The 27,081-nt window shown below is 38.2% G+C and overlaps 1 protein-coding gene across 1 annotated transcript in view; it reads right to left on the bottom strand.

The window, feature by feature from the left end:
• The window catches only part of LOC121374437 (galanin receptor type 1-like), a 79,916-nt gene that overhangs the window by 15,813 nt on the left and 37,022 nt on the right, over positions 1-27,081 (bottom strand). The window contains exons 2-3 of the mRNA XM_041501539.1: positions 7,171-7,294; positions 4,404-4,417 (exon numbers count right to left, since the gene is read on the bottom strand). Of these exons, the coding sequence (XP_041357473.1) occupies positions 4,404-4,417; positions 7,171-7,294 (138 nt within the window). The remainder of the gene's footprint in view (positions 1-4,403; positions 4,418-7,170; positions 7,295-27,081) is intronic.

The raw sequence follows: 27,081 nt of genomic DNA, 5'->3' as shown, positions 1-27,081 counted from the left end.
CAGAAGCAGACTCCATCTCAAAACTCTCTGGTTGATGGCTTTCATTCTGTGAATGAAAGTGAGCGGATTATGGTCCGTAAAGACCACCACTTGATGCAATGCCGACTTCACGTAGATCTGAAAATGCTTCAGAGCTTGTACCATGGCCAAAGCTTCCTTCTCTATAGTGGAATAGTTAACCTGGTGTTTGTCAAACGTTTTGGAGAAGAAACTTACAGGATGGTCCAGTCCATTTTCGTCTTCTTGGAACAGCACAGCTCCAGCTCCCACATCACTGGCATCCACAGCCAGCTTGAAAGGCATTCGGTAGTCTGGTGCTGCCATCACGGGAGACGAGGAGAGCATCTGCTTAGGATGGTTGAATGACTTCTCGCATTCATCTGACCACTGGAACTTCGTTTCCTTCTTTTTCAGTGTCGCACGTTTTCCAGGTTTTCTCCGATAGGCATGCTGTCGAATCGGTGTAGCGTTCGGTTCCAAGCGCACATCCTGGCTTAAGGTATTGGTAACTGTTGGAAGGTCCTGACAAATGGAAACATTGTCTTGTATCAACGTAGTCAACTTTGCTCGCTGGGGGCTCAAGTCTGCTAGCATCTGGCTGTTGGTTAATTTGATCTCTGCAGTCTTGACGTCATCACAGGAAATTGAGTGACTCTCAATTTGGACAGGTAACTCTGGAACTATCGGCAGTCTGTCAAAATAACCTTTTAGCAAATTGATGTGACAATACCTACTTTTCCTTACCCTATCAGGAGTGTTTATCACATACCCGGTCTCATTAACCCGTTTGTGCACAACATAGGGCCCGAAATACCTGTTCTGTAATGAACCCTGTTTAATGGGAAGGTACAGCAGCACCTTATCCCCTGGTTTAAATTCCCGATTCTTAGCCTTCCTATGAAACACTGATTTTATTTTGCTCTGAGCATGGCTCAGATGCTTCCTAGCTAGTCCGGACGCCGGCAACCTCCTATCTCTAACTCTCTTATTCATTAATACTCTCTCCGTTAACAATGTAGTGCGAGCTGCCAACAAATCTGGATCAGCCCCCTGCTCTAGAACTAACTCTTGTGTATTACAAGGTAAGGCCCCTCTATCAAACACAACTGGTTCATTTACCCTTTGCGGGAGGTCAACAGGTTCCACCACGTTTAGTTCGCCAGTTGACTTATCTACCATTTTACTGATAACCTCATCCACTCCAATTTCATGGCTCACACACGTATTAGACAAATCACAAATATCCTCTAGGTCTCGTGTTACCCTACTGGCCATAGCCCTAGTCATTACACACGCAGGATATCTAATCTCATCAACCTCACTCTCTTCTATTGGTAAAGGGCTGTCTTTAATTAACAATTGGTCACATTTCGGCTGACAACACTGACTAGTCAAATCATTACCCAACAAAACTCCTATGTTTTCAACAGGCAAGTCCTTTACAACACCCATAATGACTGGTCCCGTCACAAACTTCGAACACAAGAAAACGTTATGTAACCGGACAACCATATTTTCTCCAGTAACTGAGGTTAAAGCCAAACTACGTCCTGTATCTGAATTCTCAATACCAGCTAAACACTCCGACGTGATCAGTGATTGTCTACACCCGGTATCTCGATAGATTGATATTGCCTTAGGACTCTATTCTTGTTTCACATCACAAACCATACCAGTGGACACATACGGGTTTACTTTCTTTGCCATGGGACTAACCATTAACTCTCTCGCTAACGGAGCTGACCTCACTAAACCGACCACTTGCGCATTATCGCGTTTCCTTTTAAAACAGTCCCCGACAAGATGGTTTTCCTTTTTACAGTAACTGCAATGTGGACGAAAAGTTCGTGCATTGGCTGATAATGCAGGCTTATCCTTACTTTGCCCACCAGGTGCAATCCTTGCCTGACTAGCTGACCAACTAGAAGACTCTCCCCGATAGTTACTTTCCCGGGAAAAACCTGGCTGAAATTTCTTCTTATCACCCTGTTGTAAAGAGCTACCCTGTATTGCCTGAGCTTTGTGTATTAACACGTAGTCATCTGCCACTATGCCTGCCTCCTCTATCTTTTTGACATCACGATCCTCTAAATGAATACGTAAGCTAACTGGTAATCCATTTTTAATGTCCTGTAAGATCAACAACTCCCGTAACTCGGTATATGACTTTACCTGATGAGAAACCACCCATTTATCAAACATCCGTGCCTTCTTGACTCAAACTCACTATAAGACTGTCCCTGCGTTTTTCTCAACTCGCTATACCGTAAACGATAATCCCCCAGGTCGTAATTCATAAGCCCTCAACACTGCCGACTTAACTAGGTCGTACTGACTTGCTCGCTCATCACTCATTGTATTATAAGCTACGCTAGCCTTCCCCTTAAACTTAGACACGGCTAACAATGTCCACTTAGACTGCGGCCAATTTAGCTGCTTAGCGGCCCGTTCAAAAAGTTGGAAGAACATGTCTACCTCCTGGTCGTCAAATACAGGCACTGATCTATAAGCCTTCGACATGTTAAACCCATTATTTTAAGCTGTTTAAGAGGTTGTGTTTGGTATAGCAGGATCAAAAAGGACATTTCGAAGTCCTCGTGTACCTTTACACGTTCTAATATTGAAAGTTTAAAACTTCAGAAGATAATTTATTTTAATGCAAGTCTGAGGTAATTGATCAGCCTATGCAAACATAATTCATCAGATGGAACAATCGGTTACCTAGGTAAAAAACAAAAACAAAAAATCACGTAAATTAATGTCTGGTTACGTAAAATTTCGAAACATTTTCTCCTTCTGCCACCACGCCCAGTCATCGAAGCCGGTATAATAATAAAAATAATGTTCCGGGAAGGGAGATTTATAGCTCCATCTACTTGCTTTTCTCACACGGGTGATTAAATACTCGTACAAAACGTGGTGTATCTGAACCACGTAATGACGTTTGCACATTAGTTAATTGAATACTTTTTTGAGATAACAGCGCCGCACATTAGGAAACTGTTCTCGAGGTGTTGCATGTCTTACACGGCCCAATCGATAGGTAATGTTCCAGACTGCCATTTTAAAAGAACCGGTCATCGATACACTGATTGCTAAAAGTGCCTGTTATAGACAGAAGAAATGAACTGCTATTATATTGACGAAACACGTCTGAAAGAAAAGACAAAACCAGTCAAGTGTTCATTCATCTAATTCTTTGCAAACAGAAAAGCGTGTTCATTAATAATGCTAGGATCCGACTATCAACTGTGACGACTGAGTTGACCAACTCGACGGTATCGTTGTAATGTTTTCAACTTACGACGGGTGTGCTCAAATTAACAACTATATGGCCGTAAGAGTTGTATATGACGAGAATCGAGTTGTAAGAGTACAGCCGTAGAAGTCTAGAGATTGGCGAGTTTCCCAACTTCGTCGTGACAGTTGGTAGTCTGAGATGTATTAATTTTTATTGCCATAACAATTAATGGCAAAACACAAGCACTCATGTGACAAGGGGTTGGCATTAAATATTATAGCCAGGATAGTGATGTGGGTCCTGAGGACACACAGATAGGCAACAGGGTTGGTGCTTGTCAATTTGACGTTTTTAATATTTGCACTAGTAACAGGTAAAACCACCGCGGTTCGCCAAGCACGCACGAATCCGACGTGGCATGCTCCTGATTAAACGTCCAATGACATTTTTGGGGATCCTGTCCCATTCCTCTTGGAGAGCGGCGCCTAATTCAGCCAGATTGGTTGGCTGACGGTGACGTTCTCGGAGACGTCGTTCGATGATGTCCCACATGTGCTCAATGGGTGAAAGGTCTGGGCTTAGGGCTGACCACGGTAGTGTGGTGATATTATATTGCTGCAAATACGCCTGACGTGCGAAGGGCACAAGATCGGTACCAGGATGCTGTCACGATAGTATTTACCAGTGACCCTCCCATGGACAATATACAGCTGGGTTCTGGCAATCATGGTGATGACACCCTACGCAATAACGGACCCTCCTCCAAATCGGTCATGAGGACGAACGTTGACGTTGGCGTAGCATTCATTGGGACTTCGCCAGACACGCTGTCGTCGATCATAGAAGTCTAGTGTGAATCTGGACTCGTCTGAAAACATTACCTGAGTCCAGCGCTTGTTAGCCCAATGTCTACGATGTGTACACTATTGACGTATGGCAGATATGTGTTTCGTAATCAAATGTGGGGGTAACGTTCGGTCGACATGCGTGGATGTTACTTCTATGCGTCTGTTACGAATAGTCTGACCAGACACTATAACACCAGTTGTAACTCGGTCTCTTGCGATTTGATTGGCTGACTGGCCTCGATTCCTCAACGAGTAAGGTCTAATGAAGCGGTCCTGAATCGGAGTTGTGGCCCTTGACCGCCCTGGACGGGGACGACCATCCACATTTCTGGTTTGTCGATATCGGGCCTACAATAGGTTAATGTCTGATTGTGATACATTTAGTCTACGGGCCACAAGTTGCTGGGTGGTGCTAACTTGGAACATGACTACATGCCTGGGACGTTCCTGACTTTAGAGACGTCGCATCGTTTAAAAGTTACACAATGTTGTAAAGAATGAAGAAAAGAAGTAAGGAACACACTCAACACATTTTATTTACGGTTATATCGTATCAGACATCTGGTTAAGGACCACACAGATATATATAGAGAAAACCTGCTGTCGCCACTTCATGGGCTACTCTTTTCGATTAGCAGCAAGGGATATTTTATATGCACCATCCCATAGATAGGATAGTATACACCAGTTGTGGAGCACTGGCTGGAATGAGAAATAGCCCAATGGGGCTACCGACGGGGATCGATCCTAAACCGACCGTGCATCAAGCGAGCGCTTTACCACTGGGCTATGTTCCGCCTGATGTACGGTTATGATTTAGTGCTCCAGTAATAAACAAGAAAGACTATTGTCACAGTGTGCACACAACGTACACACAAACTAAGTATGCAATTTCAAAACTTCTCGATCAAAACAATCGGTGCGTTTCTTCATGCTCTTTGAGTTGGAACATTAATGCACACTGTGCACTTATTTTGAGTTTCATATCTCATTTCATTCTATAATTATTGATATTTGAAATTGAATACCAGTATCCCCTACTTATTTTTAACAGTATATAACAGACCGAGATGCCTATTTAAATCTTTCTTTGATGATTACAAGTAGCTTGACTTCTGTAGTATCTAAATGACTCATTGCTATGAAATTACTTGTTATTTCTAGTATCAGCTTGCATGGGGTATGATGCCACTTACATCACAGGAAATGAGGCGGTGTTGTGAATTATGAGTAGATAATTAGAAATGTTTGTGATCAACCTACATTGATTTCTTGCATGTCTGTTACCAGGCAACTCTACTTGCTTAAAATAGCAGCCACATAGTCATCTCAACGCTGTCTTATTTTTCACAGAATATATTCTGATATAGCATACAAAAAAAAATGGTGGTTTGTAACCTTAAATGGTCTCTTCTGGATTCGCTACTCCTTCCCGTTAGCTTATCCTGCGATGTGTTGTTTTGTAACTTTAGCTTTTCTTTGAACTGTTTTAACCTCTAATTTTACTGTTTTAACCTCATTAACTGTTCTGACGGTGAATCATTGGGTTTCGTTTAACTTAAGCTTTTTGTTGAAGTGTTCTAACCTTCTTTTTTTACGGTTTTAACCTCCTTAATTGTTTTAATTTTTTTGACAGTGATTCATGAGTGTATGTCATCACAGCTGTATTTATTCTAATGAGTTCTGTGCTGTGCTAGTTTTGATTTAGTAAATTAGTGTGGGAGTGGCAGTCCTCTTTGTGGCGGTCAACAAGGTGCGTTGTCCAGTAATAAAGGATCTCTCCGGAGTGGCTGTCCTATAGTGTGGAGTGGCAGTCCTCTTTGTGGCGGTCAACAATGTGCGCTGTCCAGTAATAAAGGATCTCTCCGGAGTGGCTGTCCTCAAATAGTGTGGGAGTGGCAATCCTCTTTGTGGTGGTCAACAAAGTGCGCTGTCCGGTAATAAAGGATCTCTCCGGAGTGGCTGTCCTCCTATAGGTGTGGGAGTGGCAGTCCTCTTTGTGGCGGTCAACAAGGTGCGTTGTCCAGTAATAAAGGATCTCTCCAGAGTGGCTGTCCTCCTATAGACGAGGCACTAGATAGAGATTCACGGACTCGACCACTATTTTGTCAAGTACCCATTCGACTCATCATTGTACAGAGATACGGTCTTGATCACGGATAACAGTTTTGTCGTTAAGATTTTAAAAGCTTCGCTCTTCGTTTTATATTCAACTATCTCCTGATTATGTTAATATTATATTGACAAAACGTACAAAACATTTTGATGTTATGCACAGAGACTTTATTTTTATCAAATCATTTTCTTTACTTTTTTTATTATCCAATATAATTATGTACTCTCTTTGGACTAGGTTTTCATGTTCTGTTTAAGAAAAAGTCATCACTATTCCAAAATGTGTAGAATGCGACGAAAGTGGGGAATAGGGCTTCACAGATTTAATACTATTTTTTTTATCAGGTGGAGCTGGAGTCAGCCTTCTGATTCAAATGTGTTTTCGAGGGCCGTAAGTTTTGTAATAAATTTTAAATATTCAAAACGCTTGTAAACACCAACTTGTTTTCAAAGGGAAATTCCTGAGTTTACTGCATTTAAGATGTTTCCGACTAATAAAATATTTCTACGATTAAACAAGCATATTGAATATATTTTCTTGTTTAGAGTATCAGTGTCTGTATATTCAATGTGTTTCTGGTCGTCTTAATATTTGTAAGAAGCCCAAACTGGATTTTGTCTTCAAATAATTTCGTACGTACGAAAAAACTATATTTTAGGAAATAAGATGAAATTTAATCTGGTACAAATTTTAGAACGATCAGAAATACGTTTAACATACAACCACTAATATTTTATGCAGAAAAATATATTTGATATGTAATTACAATTGTTAAAAAGTCTCCGTTAGTCGATAACATCTTAAAAACTGCAACAAACTCAGGAATGTCCCTTTAATGTGTCTCCAAAATTAATTAGACCTACATATTTTAGCTACGTGACAGTTGGAAAAACAAATCATTTTAATTTGACTGCAACTGCATTCGTGTGTTGTATTGTGTTGTGTGTTAAATACCAAACACTCACCATGACGTGGAATGTAGGAGATGAAAGAGCCACAGCTAAAACCCACACCAGTGGTAAAATCTTCTTCGTGTTACCCAGCGTGCACCAGGACCGCGCCATTATGGGATGAACTATCACTATATACCTGAAATAAAGAGATGAAAAATTTAAAAAAATATATTTATTTAAATAACGTGTAATCATATGTGTCTTAAACTGCATAGTACGTTTAGATGTATAGTGACCGAAGAATCCATGGAACAAATTCAGCCAACCGTTTGTCGCTAACGCTAACGCTAACGCTAACGAATGATTTCTTTTGGAACCAATCAAAATATTTTGCAAACGTTTAGCAAACAAAATGGCTGGCTGGACGTAGGTCGGGACAGAGATCAACCAAACCGAACTGAAAAACGTTCGCTAAATTGGTTTATGCGCTTCACTATAAACCAATGGCCAAATCAGGGCAAGTCAAATAGTTAGTGAACGTCAGCGTCGCTCGCTATTGTTGAACACGGGGGTGATGCCTTCAATACATGGGTGTTGTTGCGAGCAACCGGTAACAATCTGTCCCCCACTCTACACCCACAAGTGAAAAACTCAGGCTAGGGCGCATGTTATAACAACATGGAGCATCCTTAAGTCAAGTTCAGCCAGCTGACATTTCGCTGACGCTCGCGAACTATTTGATGGGTTACCGACGTGGCCACTTGGTTTACCGTGAAGCGCACAAACCAGTCTAGCTGACGTGTTTTTTACTCGGCTGAACTCAGACCTGAGCAGCTGGTGCCGATTAGCAGTAAGGGATCGTTTATATGAACAGACATGACAGAATATATCAATGCCTCTGAGACAGACATACATACATACAGGCAGACAGACAGACATACAGGCAGACAGACATGAAAGCCAAATTAATATATAATTGCGCTTTGTTTACATTTTTCATTTCGGTTTTTCTTTGACAATTTTGCTCATTTATACCCCCGTCTATTAGGATAATAGTTATTGGACAGTTATTAGTTAAAGTTTGTTTTATTTAACGACACAACTAGAGCACATTGATTAATTAGTCATCGGCTATTGGATGTCAAACATTTGGAAATTTTTACACGTAATCATCAGAGAGGAAACCCGCTACAGTTTTCCATTAGTAGCAAGGGATCTTTTATATGCACCATCTCACATACATAATAGCACATACCACGGCCTTTGATATACTAGTCGTGGTGCACTGACTGGAACGAGAAATAGCTGAATGGGCCCCTGACGGGGCTACGTCCCGCCCCGGGGACTGTTATTGGCGTATTTTCAAACAATAGCACTCGAAGACTGTAGCAGAACCACTACGAGATTGTAGGACCCAGGACCAATCACAACCTCCAGGAGTCCACAGCATATATAACATCACTATTCACCGTCACTCTAACATAAAACTCGATTCATCGAGGTTATAAAGAGTCAAAAAGCCTATAAAACCAAAACCGGCCAGATTAATTTTGATGTAACCCCTCCATCTCAAAAACGAATACGCCGGGAAATTGAAAATCGAACTGTTCGTGTAAAGGCTCAACTTTCCCGCGATGTAAATTCACAACTAACGAATATGGATTCTCCTGGTGGAAGGTGGTGCCCTTCTGAACATAGGCTAACAACACTGTCCTATGCCTGATAGTCTGAGGAATAAACAAGGTGATGCAATTTGATGTCGGAACGTAATAAAAACACGTGACAACATAGCACTTTTCTTATTGTATATAACACTGGTTAAGATGTACTAATAGCTCTACGGGTAAAATACAACGTAATAGGACAACGACATTGTCCTATTCCCAATAGCTTGACAAATAAACAAGGTGATGTAGCTTGATGTGTTTAACGTGTGTTTAACGCAATAAAAACAAGCAGCAAAGTACATTAAATTTTCTTATTCTGTATAACATTGGTTGGGATGTACAAATAGTTCTACAGGTAAAAAGATAGCAGATAGATAGCTATAGCTAAGAAACATGTAACAACATAATACTTTTCTTATTTTGTTTAACATTAGTTGATATGTAGTAATAATTCTACAGGTAACAGACAGTATATATGCTAATGACACTGTCATATTCCCAATAGCTTGGCAAATAAACAGAGGGATGCAAATTAGTTTAACGCAATAAAAACATGCAACATGCAGATAAGTGGGCAGACTGATAAACTTAGAATATACAAACATTTTAAATGTGAATATTTGACTGAATTTGATGTGTCAACTCTTTTGCCAGGAATGCATAGAAACTATTTCCAAATTTAGATGTGGCGTTGCATCTTTAAGGATAGAAACTGGCAGATATGAACGTCTCCCATTAGAGGAACGAACATGCTCTGTGTGTAATAGCCTTTTAATTGAAGGTGAATTTCACGTTTTAATGAAGTATCCTCTTTACGATGATCTTAGATATCCGCTGTTTTTAGAAGTTAGTTTTTTAATTAATGATTTTTATCAAATGTCGGAAGAAGACAAATTTTATGTCTTTTTAGCGATTCACGTGTGTCTGTTTTATGCGCCAAAACCTGTCATTATATTTTTAAAAGACGTAAATGGTTTTTATATGGTTCATTCATGTCATATATATGTAAGTATTTCAACACTTTTATGTGTACTGTGTATTTTGTTATAATATTAGGCCCCTGCGAAGCTTCGTATATTCGATTCGATTCGAAATCGTCACGAAGCTTCGATTGGAAAAAGAGGGACAAACTATATGGCCAACCGTTAACATTAATAAACAATTAACAATGTAGAAGACAAAGCAGGACAAAAAAATCACATGATGAGTTATAAGTATTAATTTTCACATGTTTACTTGAACTATTTTGTGATCTAATTAAAAGCCAATAAATGATATTATCTAGTTATAGTTCAAATTTTCAACCTATGTACACATTAGTACTGGTTTTCTATTTAAGGCTCTTTGTTATTTAAACTTCAATCTTGTCTAATCATATTAATCACCGTACGTAGACCCAATGCAGTGGATATTTATTTATGTATTTCTAATTTCCTTCACTGAGCTGAATATTCCTCCGTGAACTACATTAGATACACTTGATTATTCTCCATGGTATTCGAGATTCGAAATTCGATTCGACTGGAAAATTGAGATTCACAGGGCCCTATATAATGTGTATTTATTTTAATAGTTTTTTCCGTTTTAGTCTCTCGCAATTCCATAAATAGTGGCCTCTTTATTATTTTATTAAAAATGTTTATGTATTTATGTAATATTGTGGGTGAGACTTTTAATAAAATATCTGTTTGTCTATCTGCAACAGATTACTTTTTTATATTGTGTAACATTGGTTAAGATGTACTAATAAATATATAGGTAACAGAAGGCAACTAGGCTAACGGCATTGCCCTATTCCGAATAGCTTGGCAAATAAACAACGTGGTGTAATTTGATACCAAAATGAGTTTAACGCAATAATACAAAAAACGCCCCCTCCCCCCCCCCCCATCCCTCCAAAACCCATGTAACAAGATAGTACTTTTCTTATTTTATTTAACGTTAATTGGGATGTACTAATAATTCTACAGTTAATAGAAAGAAACTAGACTAACGACACCGTCCTATTCCCTATAGCTTGGCAAATAAACAAGGTGTTGCAATTTGATACCAAAATGAGTTTAACGTAATAAAAATATGTGACAATATAGAGTACTTTTATTTTTTTTTTTTTTTATTTTGTATAGCAGTTTTATTATTTTCCCTTTCGACTCTGCCTTGAACAGAGATACGATTTTGATAACGAAATACGCTTTTGTCAGTCAGATTTGTGTAACATCGGTTTGGATATATTAATAATTGTTCAGGTAACATACAACACGATAGGCTAACGACACAGTCATAGGCGGACGGACTGTCATTTGTGTAGCGGGGGAGGCAGGCTGGCTTTTGACCGAATTAAACCAAAATTCCCGAATCTGGATAACAACATTTATTTATATTACTATAACTACCAAACAACTATATAGGGTTGTAAACAAATCATTTTTACATGGATTACAACTAATGTTGAGGGTATAATGATGGAAATACACAGTAAAAAGATCTCAGGTTAGCACATTTTGCCCGAATTTCTATAATTTTTGCAAAAAAATTAGGTTTTGTTCCAGCACTAGGGGGGCAGTTGCCCCCTGCTTCCCCCCTGTCTCGTCCTGTCTCGTACGTTGATGGACACAGTAACTGTTCTGTGCCTAATAATCTGGCAAATAATCAAGGTGATGCAATTTGATATCAAAATGAGTTTAACGCAATAAAAAACATGCAACAAAGTACTTTCCTTATTTTGTGTAACATTGGTTAATATGTACTATATACTAGTATTTAGAACAAAAACGTCTACAGGTAGCAATCGTAATGAAAACCTTCTGACAAATGGGAATTATGTTGTCAGACATACAGAACAGCTGACGACAAGGAACGTCAGCGTACAGTCTCAGCAATAAGACCACTATTGGCATCTAAAGAATACATGGTGAATTTCCCAAATTAAAACTATTGACCGTTGTCTGCGGCGGTGGCGAAACAGCTAATACGTTAAACCACGTCTACGCTAGCTGTTGCGATGTGATAATACCCCGACTCACACTGAGGTAATTACCCATAAGGCAATGTTAATTAAATAAACTAGTCTGTTTCACATACACCCAGATCCCTCAGCTTGCCGGAGAGGCGACGTTGGAACTGATGCATAAAAGGGGCATTTTTATAGTTAGTACCGAACGTTTTTTTTTAACGACACCACTAGAGCACACTGATTTATAAATCATCGTCTATTGGATGTCAGATATATGGTTATTTTTTACACTGTCATATAGGAAGGAAGGAAATGTTTTATTTAATGATGCACTCAACACATTTTATTTACGGTTATATAGCGTCAGACATATGGTTAAAGACCAAACAGATATTGAGGGACGAAACATGCTGTCGCACTTCATGGGCTACTCTTTTCGATTAGCAGCAAGGGATCTTTTATATGCACCATCCCATAGACAGGATGGCACATACCACGGTCTATGATATATCAGTCGTGGTGTACTGGCTGGAACGAGAAATAGACCAATGGGTCCAACGACGGGGATCGATCCCAAACCGACCGCGCATCAAGCGAGCGCTTTACCAATAAACTACGTCCCGCCTAGTAGCGAACTTGCAATGTGAGTTAACGGTGGTGTCGTCAGGAATATCGTAAAACAGAAGGTAAACTGGAAAAAAGTATGTCGCATATCCATCGATACAGCATTGAGGGCTTCACGGTCAAAGACTTAAGGGCGGGGAAACGTATGCGATAATATTATCTAATTATAAATGTGACGTCACGCGCTAAATGTCGGTAACTCTCATCGTCTTTTTTTAATTCTTCTATTTTAAGGTCCTAGTTTATAAAAATCTAATTATTTGTTAGTAGTGATTTTTGTACACCAACAGCCGTGATATGTGCTATCCTGTCTATGGGATGGTGCATATAAAAGATCCCTTGCTGCTAATCGAAAAGAGTAGCCCATGAAGTGGCGACAACAGGTTTCCTCCCTAAATATCTTCGTGATCCTTAACCATATGTCTGACGCCATATAACCGTAAATAAACTGTGTTGAGTGCGTCGGTAAATAAAACATTTCCTTCCTTCCTTCCTTTTCACACCTGTATGGATGATCGCGAGAAGATGGTTTTGAGTTTATAATCGTCACAAGAAGTAACTCCACATTAAAAATAGAATATGATTGAAATGTGTTCGGAAAGGAAAGGAATATTACGTCTTGTTACGAGAGAGAGAGAGAGAGAGAGAGAGAGAGAGAGAGAGAGAGAGAGAGAGAGAGAGAGAGAGAGAGAGAGAGAGAGAGAGAGAGAGAGAGAGAGAGACAGACAGAGAGACAGACAGACAGACAGACAGACAGACAAAGAGAGAGAAGGGTGGGTGAGGTGACATTTAGAAAAACCGTTGCCGCCACACAAGCTACTTCTGACAAGCACATATTGCAATTTGTATTATTTTATTATTGTTGTTGAACTCTGTGTTCGGTTTGTACACATTTGAGACGTAAATAAAACATTTAATTGTGTCTGTATGTTCTACCTCTGGGAGTATAAATGAAATACTTATAGCATATTACTAGTAATCATTCCGAATGGTTCGTATATTTCCAAGCAGCATACGTTTTGCATAATTATAAAACAGTAGCTTTCATTTCTCTTAAGTCAAACTTAACAATAATTTGTATGAAATGTGTTTTTGATAGAAACCTATTTAAAATTAAACATGACCTGTGACCGACCACACAGCAGTAATAAACACTTACATGTGGTGTAGCCATTGTTGACCCGAGTCGGTGTGAAAGTCGATTTTCACCTAAACATATTACACGTGTATCGAATTAACACATAGTGTGATGCATTTCATATGCGTATATCATTCCTTTTAAACATGGCCGTTGTCGAACTCAATTGAAAAGAACATATTATCTTCTCAACTAGGTGACTGGGTCTTATGTATGTTATTTGTATCTGTTTTGTTGAGTAATGTATTTTCCTACACACCCGTCGGTGAGAACACCATGCGTTATTTTTGATAACACATAGTTAAAATTATCTTAAAACCTGATTTTTGAGGATATATAACAAATAGAATAATACATTCGTATTCGTTAGATACCATTTATCTTACAACTCGTTGTTTAAAAATGTATCAAACTCGCTTTCACTCGTTAGATACATTTTAAAACAACTCGTTGTGAGATAAATGATATCTAACGGCCACTTATGTATTATTCTCTATATACAGTAGTTATTTGACCCTATATATTTCATCCAGGTCTTCTGTTCCTCGCTTGTACTAAATTAAATCGTTCATAAAGAATACAATACAGGTATCAGGTTAACACGTGTAATATTATGTCCAATGTAAAACAGCAGATAATGTTATGATACTTGTAATATGTTGATTATTATCTATCGTGCCATGCTTCGTAGCTACGATGTCTGTATTCTTAAAAGTTAAAGTTTGTTTTGTTTAGCGATACCACTGGAACATATTGTCAAACATTTTGCCATTTTGTCACAAAGTCTTAAAAGAAACCCTCTAGATTTTTTTCACTAGCAGCAAGGGATCTTTTACATGTACTTTCCCACAGACACGACAACACTGGCGAATCCAGAAAATCAAATTTGAAATGGGGGGGGGGGGGGGGGGGGCAAATGTGACCGAAGGATACAAATGTTCCTAAAGGGATTTCTTTGATGAGTTAACGTAAAAAATGAAACACAAAATTATATATTTATTATCCACAAACTATGATTTTGAAAAAAAACACCCGTTAAATACGATTTTCTTACACATTCGTTGGTGTTCGCACAAGCGTTATTTTTGATAACACATGGTTGTTTATAAATATATGTGTGTATTGGTACTGCCATACATCCAATGAAAATCGATGGAAATCGATTACACTGTGACGTATAGTTAACCTGACAATCATGGGTCTGTGACGCGTAAGTTAGCTACAAGTGCAACGGCTGTAAAGAACTTTTAGTCGAAAAAATGTCAAATTTGCTTAAAACATGCTTTTTGAGGATATGTAAGAAGTAGAATAATACATTCGTGTCCGTTAGATACCATTTATCTCACAACTCGTTGTTTAAAAACGTATCAAACTCGCTTATGCTTGTTAGATGCATTTTAAAACAACTCGTTGTGAGATAATTGGTATCTAACGGCCACTCATGTATTATTCTCTATGAACAGCCATTTGGTTAGGTCATCTAACCGTAGTATTTTTATAATAAGTGAGAATGTACCATTTGCAACAGACTGTCAATTTTCGACAACCAAAAACTGTCGCCTAGTACTGAAAGTAGAAAAATACACACTTTTTTTTCTCTAAATCTCTCGCCACATACCTCTAGTTTGATACTTTTTGAGTTTACTCATAGCATTAAGCTTAGATGACAAGCACAAACACTTCAAATAAGAAACCCGATACTCCTGTCGCTCTTTGTTTTGGATAGATATGTCGTTTTTCTTCTTGCAGCCGCAGTACTAGTCGGAAACATATTATAAGTTTAATGTTATTATTCAACTCCAAAATAATCAAACCAAAGGTTTCAGCCATTAGATTTAAGAAATTGCGTGTGTTTTAAACACAATACCTAACGATATTTTGGTCGTCTGGAATTTGAAAATGGACAGTTTATAATACTAGCGCACTCCAATATGTGCAGTCACTCTGGGCTGGTCTTGGTAATGGGGTACGAATACCGGCCAGTCATCAAACTGATAGTTTAAGTGCCCCCCCCCCCCCCCCCACACACACACACACTTCCAATTTGGGTTTTTTAAATTACCGTAATTAATAATAATAATAATAATAATACACTCCTACACACCTGTATACATGAACGCACGCAAACGCACACGCACACGCACATGCACGCACACGTGCTCGCACACAAACGTCGTCAATTTTGAAGGATTATATAATATTCCGTTGGTTTTTTTATACTAATTCTTATTGTTTAACGTTGTTTAGTTGTGTTTGTTTAATGACACGTGTCGAGATTCAGTCATCCGAAACATTTCAAAACAAAACACTAATACAACACCGTAATAAAGAAAATGTATTTTGAGATGTTAATGCAACGCTTACTTGAAACAGAACCACCCATCTAGGTTAAGCAGAAATACATTTCATGATTGTATACACCATTAGAGAAATATAATATACATTGTTTGTTCATAAAAGGTGGCTCTACTGCATATTATGTCCCTTTACGAATATATCCGAACGAAAATGTGTCCACTTACTTTCAACACTCATTGTTTAGATGGTTAACAGTGCACAGAGCTTGGACTTTTGTCTCTTATTGGCTTTTAACAATATTGGGATTTTACAAAAGAAACAGCTACCGGTATTAAAGAAAGAAAGAAAGAAATGTTTTATTTAACGACGCACTCAACATGTTTTATTTAACGACGCACTCAACATGTTTTATTTACGGTTATATGGCGTCAGACATAGAATATACTGAGAGAGGAAACCCGCTGTCGCCATTTCATAGGCTACTCTTTCCGATTAGCAGCAAGGGATCTGTTATATGCACCATCCCACAGACAGGGTAGTACATACCACGGTTTTTGATATACCAGTAGTGATACATGGAACGAGAAATAGCCCAATGGGCCCACCGAGGGGGGTCGACCACACACCGACCGCGCATCGAGCGAACGTTATACCTGAATACTTCAATTAACTATTTCATTAAATATATTTCAATTTGCATCAACAGAACGAAATGGAGTTTTTTTAAAAATCCAAAGAAAAAAATGCATATTATTAGGCCTATTGGTATGCTACGTTCGAGCAAAAACGACCACTCACGATACCCAAGTGATAAATTTTCTTTTCTTTGGGACTACGTAATTGGTCAGTTTTATGATTTTAGATGGGAAAGTCTACTTAATCAAGGGTTTTACAGAATTACTTACAGTAATAAAGAAGGACGGCTGATCGATTACAATACCCTGTGATCTTAATAAAAGAGGCACATATGTTTAGTGTGTCTAGACACAGTGTCTGGGACCGTCTAAATAGATACCTGCCAATCAGGAATCACAGGTACAGGCCACGGAAAGAAAATACCAATTAACTAAGAAAACACTCCGATTATTATTTCAGTCGGTGGGTTAATTTATGTACAAACCATATTTCAACACTTTGACAATGGTGGTTTATTTTGTGTTAATAATATATAATTGTTGCTGGCTTACTGGGATGACTATTATTACAAACTATTGCGATGCATCCGCAAAAATCAGGTATGTTTTGTTTCTTCAGTTCGAAGACTAATTACTGACATGACACGTTAGGTATTACGTAACCACCAGCTCGCCAGAGGGCATATTCACTGGGATGATACAAAATGGCTGCGCCCGTTATATATAATAGCCGTCACATTTAACCGTTTTATTAATTAACTATACGATTATACTTGTTGATATTAAGCAATAATTTGCATTATATATCGTTGAATATGCATATCAGGTCAAATGCCTTGATTGTCCCTTCCTTTAAGAACTCGCTCTGGGTTGGAGCCGGTAACGGGTTGCGAACCCTATACCTACCAGCCTCTAGTCCGATGGCCTAGTTTTTAAACGCATATTTTTCACTATTAGAGCTGGGTTTTTTATAATGGAAATCAGACTTTACTGTTTTGTTGTTTAGATTATCGATTCCCGTACATTCGAAATGTTTCTGGTCATCCTGGTGTTTCTAATACCACAAAATGCACTTAGAACATTTTTAAAAACGCACGTGCGTCTAAAAAGTAACGGTTATGAAGTCAATTTCTAGTCTGTTTTTCTTTAAAGGATATTTCTCTGTTTCAACGTTACATACTCTTGTTTCACTCTGTTGTAACTTTATCCAAATGTGTTACAGGTTTGTAGATTAAATTTAGTGTTTATTTTTAAGGGGTGAAACTAGGGTCTGCGAATTTAAGCAGTCACTTGTCGTAAAATGCCACTTTTTTGTACTTCCTTACTTGTTTCCAGAGAAGAAAAGTTTGTATGGTTGAATGTTGGATGAATGTGTGGGTGGTTATGTACTGATATATAGGCCTAAATAGCTTAGATGCGCCAGTGTTTCGTTAACCAAATGTTCCTTTCCTTTCTGCCATATACTATCACACACCATTTGATACTGCACAGTATCTACACAAATCCCATGGGGCAAGTTCAGATATAACGGTTTTTCGCTAATGCTTTCCAAACTGCTTGTTACGCTACACAATAAATCGAATTTACCACTGCGAATATCAGTCACAATAGTTTGCAAACGTTTTACGAAATACGGCTGGCCCAGCGTAGACGAGGTTTGATTAGTTCGTTTGAAGGGATCAGGCGTCTAATTCACGAAGCTCTCTTAGGCTCTCTTAAGCCCTATTAGACCCTCTTAAGCTACACGGCATCTTGTTTGAAAGCCTTTTTGCATTACCCTGCGAGATCGCAAACTGGCGAGAGTTCAATGAATTAAGGTTTGTTTTGTTTAACGACTCCATTAGAGAACATTGATTTATCAATCAACGGCTATTGGATGTCAAACATTGGTAATTCTGACGCGTAGTCATCAGAGGAAACCCGCTACATTTTCCTAATGCGGCAAGGGATCTTTTATATGCACTTTCCAACAGACAGGAAAGCATATAACACGGTATTTGACCAGTTGTGGTGCACTGGTGTTGGAACCAGAAAAACACCGAGGTGGTTCGATTCTGCGACGCAAGCACCTCAAGCGATTAATGAATTAGGCAATGAACCGTACATATATTTTTGTAACACCGTAGCATCAGGATTTAGTGTTTAATCGGATCCTCTCAGTGAACCTATCGGTTTATTTATCTACAAACCAGTGCTCCACAACTGGTATGTCAAAAGCCGTGGTATATGCTATCTTGTCTCTGGAAAAGTGCATATACAAGATCCCTTTGCTGCTACTAGCATAATGTAGCTGGCCTGGTGATTATAAAACTTTTAGAGTCTAGACTCGAGACTCTAATAGAGTCTGAGACACTAATGTCATGACAACGCCACACAAATTGTACGTGTGTGACGTCAATAAAGATTGAGTCTTGTCACGGGGATTCTATAATTCCCGTAACTGAATAAAACACGATTATCAAAATATCTCTCCTAACTGTATATCTATTAGATCTCTCTGTAACAGGCGGTTAAACCCTAGTATGGCTCGTCTAGGTATGATCAGAGATACGATCTTATATAAAGTATATATTATTATAGCACGTTTAGCTCACTAGAAACACAACAAAACACAATACACTTTGGAATCTGTATTATCCTACGCTGACACTTCGCTGACACTACGCTGACACTTCACCGTTACACCACACCCACACGTGTGATAATTGAGAAACGCTTCCAGGAGAAGTTAATTAATAAAGGAATTACAACACCATTCCTAACTGGTTAATTTTTAATTAACCCTTACTACTCGTTCAGTAACGTGTGATAATTTAGGAACGCTTCCAGGGGAACTTAATTAATAAAGGAATTACAGCTCTATTCCTAACGGGTTAATTTTTAATTAACCCTAACTACTCATTCAGTAACCTTGTAACACAGAATTAATACTGGTACCTATCACAATAAAGACAATAACCTACAGTTTACCTAGGTCGTCTAGGATGACTGGCTAAGCTTTATATTACCAAATACTCGTATAATGTTAGAACAAAAAGTCTACGATTTACTTCGTCAGATGACCGAAGACACTGTCTAAAGAATATTGGTATAATACAGTATTAAAATATTAAAAGTCACATGAATCACATCAAGGTTATACACAGAGCAGAAATGATATTTACCAAAGTCGAAACGGACTAACGTTCCCGGGAAGCTTCCTTTTCCGTTCTCCTCGATATCTCTAAAAACTAGCTATTTATTATAAAAATCAGAATTCGCCTGGGGGTACAAGGCGGTACCTCACGTATCATCTCATATTCTACCTCTACTAGAGTCGGTATATTTCTCTCTGATCGTCAGTCTGGCTGTCGCCAACCGCGAGCAATCTCCTGGCCATAAACAGCACTACCGGAGATATTACGTAACTACTAGCCACATGGCCTCCGCACCTGGCTGGGTGTGTATTAGGCGTACCGATCGAGGACCGTCGCGCAGAATTATTACGTAACAAGTTGCCCAGCTGGCTAAGTGCAATTAAACTGCACACGGCCCTCTAACACAATTAAAATCGCCACAGGCGAAAACAAATTAAGAGCATGTACCGTCACAAGTCTTGACTCTAAAAGTTTTATAAGCACGAGCCCTGGTGTCCTCTGAAAAAGTTTGACATCCAATAGTGGATGATTAATTAACCAATGTGTTCTAGTGGTGCCGTTATACAAAAATAACTTTTACTAAACAACACTGTAGGCGAAAGAAAAAGATGGCCGATGACAGACCTAAACCAATGATTTGCTATCTGTTCTGTTTAAAAGTAGAGCACACCAAACTTACGTTTTATGAAATTGTGTTGGTTTTTAAATAGCTTTTTAAAAAATATAAATATGTCATTATGAGAGATAATGATTTACTTTTTTTGACATATTTTGTTTCTTGTTTACGACGTCTGTGGCAAAACGTACACAAATGACAACCAGCAGTGGGACTATATTCCGCACTGTTATTAATGTTATTTTCCTTTTTCAAAAAGAAGAGAATTACGAAGAAAAAGATAATGTTATTTGAAAGTAACACGCGAAAGATCGTAATTAGACAATTGCTCATTACAAAATAAATTTTTTTAACTTTGAAGCAACAGTAATATTATGATAAAAAGGTCATGTTTCTTTCTTTTTTTTATATAAAAAAGACTGACAATGACAAGGTAAAAATACTAGCCTATTATATTTCTTTTAAGTGTTAATGAACAACAATGGTGTTTTTTAGTCTTCATTGTAACAATGCTTTTGAAGCTTTGGAGAAACGACATGATCATAGGAAAAATTATAATCAGTGTTTACATTGTGTACACACACACACACACACAGAGAGAGAGAGAGAGAGAGAGAGAGAGAGAGAGAGAGAGAGAGAGAGAGAGAGAGAGAGAGAGAGAGAGAGAGAGAGAGAGAGAGAGAGAGAGAGAGAGAGATTGAAAAAGAGAGAGGAGGGAAAAAGACAGAGAGAGAGACAGGCAGACATACAGACCGACAGACAGACAGACAGCAACGGCACAGAGGGGTTAGAGTGAGGGAGGATTGTTCCACGTTCTTGATGTAACATAAACACAAATTATGTCATGTACAAACATATTTTGGTGACTAAAATATATTCTGTGACGCTTTAGTTGAATATGTGCGCCTTTCACAACAATGTAATCATTTGCCGAATATCCCTATAACCGTGATTAAGAAAGAAAGCTGGCTTGCAATAATAAAGATGCACCTTTAACTACCAGCCCAACGACTGACATCAGTGGGTGTACCAATCTTATTTTCACATTCTCAGAACTTGTTCGAAAATGTTATAGTTTCGTGAGATCAATGGCTAAAGATGGCGTCTTGCTGATACTTAGAACATATCCAACTCATTAACATTTCAGTTCTATAGCTGCAAAGGTTGCCAATGTCTTCCAGCTGGTTGCATCCATGTGTCCTACGACCCCTTCTTTGTATTGAGCAAGCAGCGCCATTGCTAGCGGGGATGTGGGGCAATAGTGCAGTTCCTACCCTGAACAGTTGTTTCCCCTTTTCATCTTTCAGAAAGGTTAATTTATCCTATATATTAGTTGTTTACAGTAGAACACAATAAGAAGCCGAGCTACTATTATTAATATACAAAACACAAATATGGATCAAACACACTAAAAAAACGAAGAAATAAATAATAATAAACTTCGACAATATAGGTTAAACGGGGCGGGACATAGCCCAGTGGTACAGCGCCCGCTTGATGCACGGTGACCGGCCTCGGTGGTGTCGTGGTTAGGCCGTCGGACAGAAGACTGGTAGATACTAGGTTCGCAGCCCGGTACCGGCTCCCACCCAGAGCGAGTTTTAACTACTCAATGGGTAGGTGTAAGACCACTACACCCTCTTCTTTCTTATTAACCACTAACAACTAACCCACTGTCCTGGACAGGCAACCCAGATAGCTGAGGTGTGTGCCCAGGACAGCGTACGTGAACCTTAATTGGATAAAGGAGTAACATAGTTTGAATACATTCAAGCTGGCATCTGGCATTAATTTCGGTACATTCTCGTATTGTGAATAGGTGAATAGATATTGCTATGCCATTTGACACACGTTATGAATAGCAGGGAACTTATGTACAAGGACATTATTTATATTTGTACTGCCAGTCCACCATAATGAAACTTAATGTCGTGGTTTTCCTGCCACAACCATTCGAACCGTATGAATCGACTGTACCAGCCATTCACATTGTCATACTGGAACATTTGCAACTATATTCAAAAGTAATTTATATTTTAGCTGTGCATATACGATTCAATGAATTGTTATGGTGCCACCTGCCACTGATGCAATAACTTAGACTTCAGTTACTTAGTAGCTAGCAATCAGACCAATTAGTGTGAAACTAAATTGCATCAATCAAGAACACTGCAGATTTTTAATTGTTGCCTACCAGCTAATACCCACTCTGCCAACAATCGTACCTATTTATTATTATGTCAGAATCTGCAGCATTTTGCAGATTACAATTTAATATGACAAAATAATGGATATGTGCCGACTGATGACACAATTCACAAACGAGGTCTTAGTAACACTACTGACGCACATCAAGACGTAACCATTTGAGCCGGATCCTATAAAATAGACCATAAGAAACTCTATCGTTCACCTAAGAGCTTAGTCATATTAATATTATCTGTATCACCGTGTTCAATCTAATTAAAATTAGCTCCACTATTACATGTGGATCTAACAGCAGTTGATTCGACCTATCAAAACCTTATTTGCAAAATCATGCCAGTGATTTGAAAAGAATTTGAAAACATTCGAGATTATGCTGAGGGTATACGAAATGATTCGGGTTAATTACGAAGTATGCCGGAAACTAATGGCAATATAAAATTTTATATAAAATTCGTTTCGAGACGAAAACAAAAACCGTGATGGTATAGCCATAAAATCTGTTTATACTAGTATACAATCCAGAGTTTATTACTGCACTCCCCCTCCCCCACCCTGTTTTCTCAATGTTGAAATAGACCAACAAGTTCGCCTATTGCATAAATAGTCTCGCCCGATATTTTTAGAATTTGCATGCTCCCGAATAACGCTATAAAAGGTGAAGTATAATTGGTCAAACCACTGGCCTTGCCAGAGGTAGGACCAGGGGGAGACATGCCTGAACCCTAGTGGACATAGGCATGCTAAAACTAGTGTCACGGTCACGGTCGATATTTAAATTGTTATTTATAGATGAATGTCACCTGGACATGGGAGTCTACGCAATGCTGTTAGAACTAATTTTAATCAGACTGCACCGTGTTGTTAACTTGTTAATCATGTTTCATGTTGGGAAGTGAAAATGGAAACTACCTCACCAACTTGTGACGTTTGTTCCTTCATTTACATTCGTCGGACAATAAGAAACAGAGGGAAAAACTACTCTGTGTTAATTGGTGGAGATCCGATGGTAATATTCAGCACTCTCACAATCAAGCGAATCTGGCAAAAAACATTCGGCCAAGCACAGACAATACAGCAAAACCTATTTTATTCTACAGCCAAGCGAATACTCGAAGGTAGGTGGCAGAGTTTATATTGTTGATGGCCACAACATATTTCAATACTTTATTACCTAATGTATGAGTACACCAAACTCTACATCGACCTACAGCCAGGCGAGTACAACGAACATCTACAGTGAAGCGACTACAACACAATATACATGATTCTACAGCCAGGAACAGCCTAGTATAACTGGACCAATTATAATTGAGTGGAGCACAGTCTTGTGAAAAAGAACGTTTTTTAATCAAGATGTGACAGAAATAGAACGTACAGAGCAGCTAGACCAACAGAAATGCACCAATACTAGTATTCGTGTCAAAGAAGACCAAATTCCGGACAACCAGCTAACCACGGAATTCTTCAAAACGGAACTGTCCAAGCGACAAGGCCTGTCATAACGACAAAGGAAATTGTGAATGTCATGCAAATATATGTCCATTACAAATCTTCTGTTTAAAATGTTATTTTCTAAATGCTAACTGAAAGGTACATGTATTTATTTCAATACCTATTAATTTGCATTATTAATTATCAATAAGTAAACAAGTAAATTAAAATTAAAATGTAAGCTTGTCATTCAGGTAGCCAAAAACATTTATGCGTTTATACAGACGACAACACCATCACCGACTGTGACTGGATTCGAACCCAAGACGCCCATCTACAATTGCCTCAGACAACGTGAACGCTAACCAACTGAGTCAACGAAATTACGGTACACGCGAAAAACCTATGTGATAGATGAAACAGTTTATTTGTGTTACAACATTTTGGACACGGGACAACTATTTCAAGCTGTGTATACGAACTTTATCTTAACAACAGTATTCTCTACACACGAGGATGTGTATTGTTTTGGACGGGGGGGGGGGGGGGGGGGGGGGGGGGCTGTCATACTGGAACATTTACAACTATATTCAAAAGTAATTTATATTTTAGTTGTTCATTTACGATTCTATTAATTGTTATGGAAGGAAATGTTTTATTTAACAATGCACTCGATACATTTTATTTACAGTTATATGGAGTTGTAATAAAGTTTCTGTTTCTGTTTCTGTTTCTGTCAGTAATTTGTATGGTGCCACCTGCCAATTATGCAATTATGCCATAACTTAGACTTTAGTTACTTAGAGGCTAGCAATCAGACCAATTAGGGTGAAACTAAATTACAGCAATCAAGAACACTACGGATGTTTAATTGTTGCCTACCAGCTAATACCCACTCTGCCAACAATCGTACCTATTTATTATTATGTCAGAATCTGCAGCATTTTGCAGATTACTATTTAATATGACAATATAATAGATATACATGTGCCGACTAAAGACACAATTTTGAAACGAGGTCTTAGCCTGAGTATGTTGCCTAGGGCAACACTACTGTCGGGAAATAAATTCCCAAAACACATTAAGACGTAACCATTTGAACTGGTTCCTATAGAATAGACCATGAGAAAAACAGATAAGGACAGACCCAGAGAGAACGAAGCGGGGACCAAAGGAGGGCAGCTCTGGCGTCATTCCCTTGGAGGTTCTCAGTGGCAGTGTCAACTCTATCGTTCACCTAGGACCTTAGACTTGTATATTATCTGTATGACCATGCTGTTAACTTGTTAATCATGTTTCATGTTGGAAAGTGAAAATAGAAACTACCATACCAACTTGTGACTTCTGTTATTCATTTAACATTTCTGTAAAACGACACTGTTAATATCGTGAAATGGCATAAAGTATTTAACCTAATTCATATTTATTAATGTATAGTAATAAAAGGTAGAGAGTAGATAGACTAGAAATGGGATAGTCGAGAAACATTATGATAGTGAAGATCCTATTGTTGGAGCTAAACTTTAAATGGGGCAGTAAAAATCAGAATAATAAGTTAGTTCAACTCGAATATCTTACTTTCAGCTATATATGTATGTACTGCTTTAACAATTAAATAGTTTTCTTCAATTGGTAGGTTTATTGAGCCGGATAATAGTAGATCAATGTCTAAGATATCAAGGTAATTCCTTAAGGATGCAAATAAATCATATCTTTGTCTGATGAACATAATAATAATGAAAATTGTCTTCACAGTTATCTCCACATGCACAGCGTGAGTTATCAGAAAGATGGCTTAAAAATAAATGATAGTTTAGGTTGCTAGCAGAATTACGAAGCTGACAATGGATAATGTTACATTTACGATTTTCATAAAGATATAGAGTAGATGAAGGATTGGGATTTCCCTTTTTTATTAATTTTTATAGGTACGCAGACATGGTTCATTTTGAGTTAAACTGTCAAGATCATTCCATAACTCCAAAGTATTAGGAATAAAGCTGTTTTCATATGAATTAGAATGACATCTTGGTGGAGTGAATGGACGTTGATTTCTGAGCGTGAAACGATTATTGGGATTAACATATGGTACTATTTCATCCAGTAGATATATAGGTGTTTCGCCTTTAAATACTTTATGCACTAGAATTAATTAACTCTTTCTGCGACGTTTATATAATGATTCCCAACCAAGTTCATGATATAGTTTGTCGGGGGATGTTCCTTTCCTAAGTCCTGTAATGATACGGACAGCCTCAAGTTGCACTGACACAATTGTATTGGATTCTTCTGCTGTACAATTATCCCAAATTATATTACCATATTCCAAGATTGGTCATATAAATGCAACATACAATTTAGTTAGGGAATTTCTATTTAATTTATATTTTAACATATGTAGAATGTTAAGTCGTTTACAAGCTTTAGTGTATGTATCATTGCTATGATCTGTCCATCTACCATGGAGTTTAAAGTAAGCCCTAGATGTTTGTGGAAGATTACATTATCAAGAGGAATTCCATTAAGATATAACTTAGGAATATCAATATGTGGTTTTCTTGTGAATAACATTGATTTGGTTTTAGTTATACTAAATCCAACTCCCCAGCTAGTTGACCACTCATATACAGATTCTAAGTTTTCATTTAGCATTTCCGCTGTAGACGTATGGTCATTGACCGCTGTAGACGTATGGTCATTGACAATCCAATCAAGAGAAGTGTCATCAGCAAATAATTTTATTTTATTAGATGCATTGTCTACTAGATCGTTTATGAATATTAAGAAAAGATGTAACCCAAGTATAGATCCCTGTGGTACTCTAGCATTGATATTCCTCCAATTTGAGAAGTATCCATCAAGTTTTACTCTTTTTTTGCTTTCGGACAGATAATTAATGAGCCAATTAAGAAGATTATCACAGATACCATATTTCATTAGTTTAAAAATGTAAACCTTTATGCCATACCCTATGAAAGGCTTTAGTAATATTACAGAATACAAATTTCATGTCCTTTCCATTATCCAGGTTGTGGTCAATATATGGCTGTAACATTGGCACATTTCCAGTCCCGTGGCACACAACCTAGTGAGAGAGATTTGTTAAACATTTTGGTTAGTGGTGTTACAAGGGACTGACAAATGGATTTTATTAACTTAGGTGACATATTGTCAGGTCCCGGCGGTTTGTCGACATTAAGGGTTTTAATCTGATCGAGAAGATCTTGTTCTGAGAATAACTATTGTAAAATATGTCCTCATATGCTGTCGTTTGAC

The sequence above is a fragment of the Gigantopelta aegis genome, chromosome 6 (assembly GCF_016097555.1).
Source record: "Gigantopelta aegis isolate Gae_Host chromosome 6, Gae_host_genome, whole genome shotgun sequence".
NCBI lineage: Eukaryota > Metazoa > Mollusca > Gastropoda > Neomphalida > Peltospiridae > Gigantopelta > Gigantopelta aegis.
This window is presented reverse-complemented; position numbering and strand designations above follow the sequence as displayed.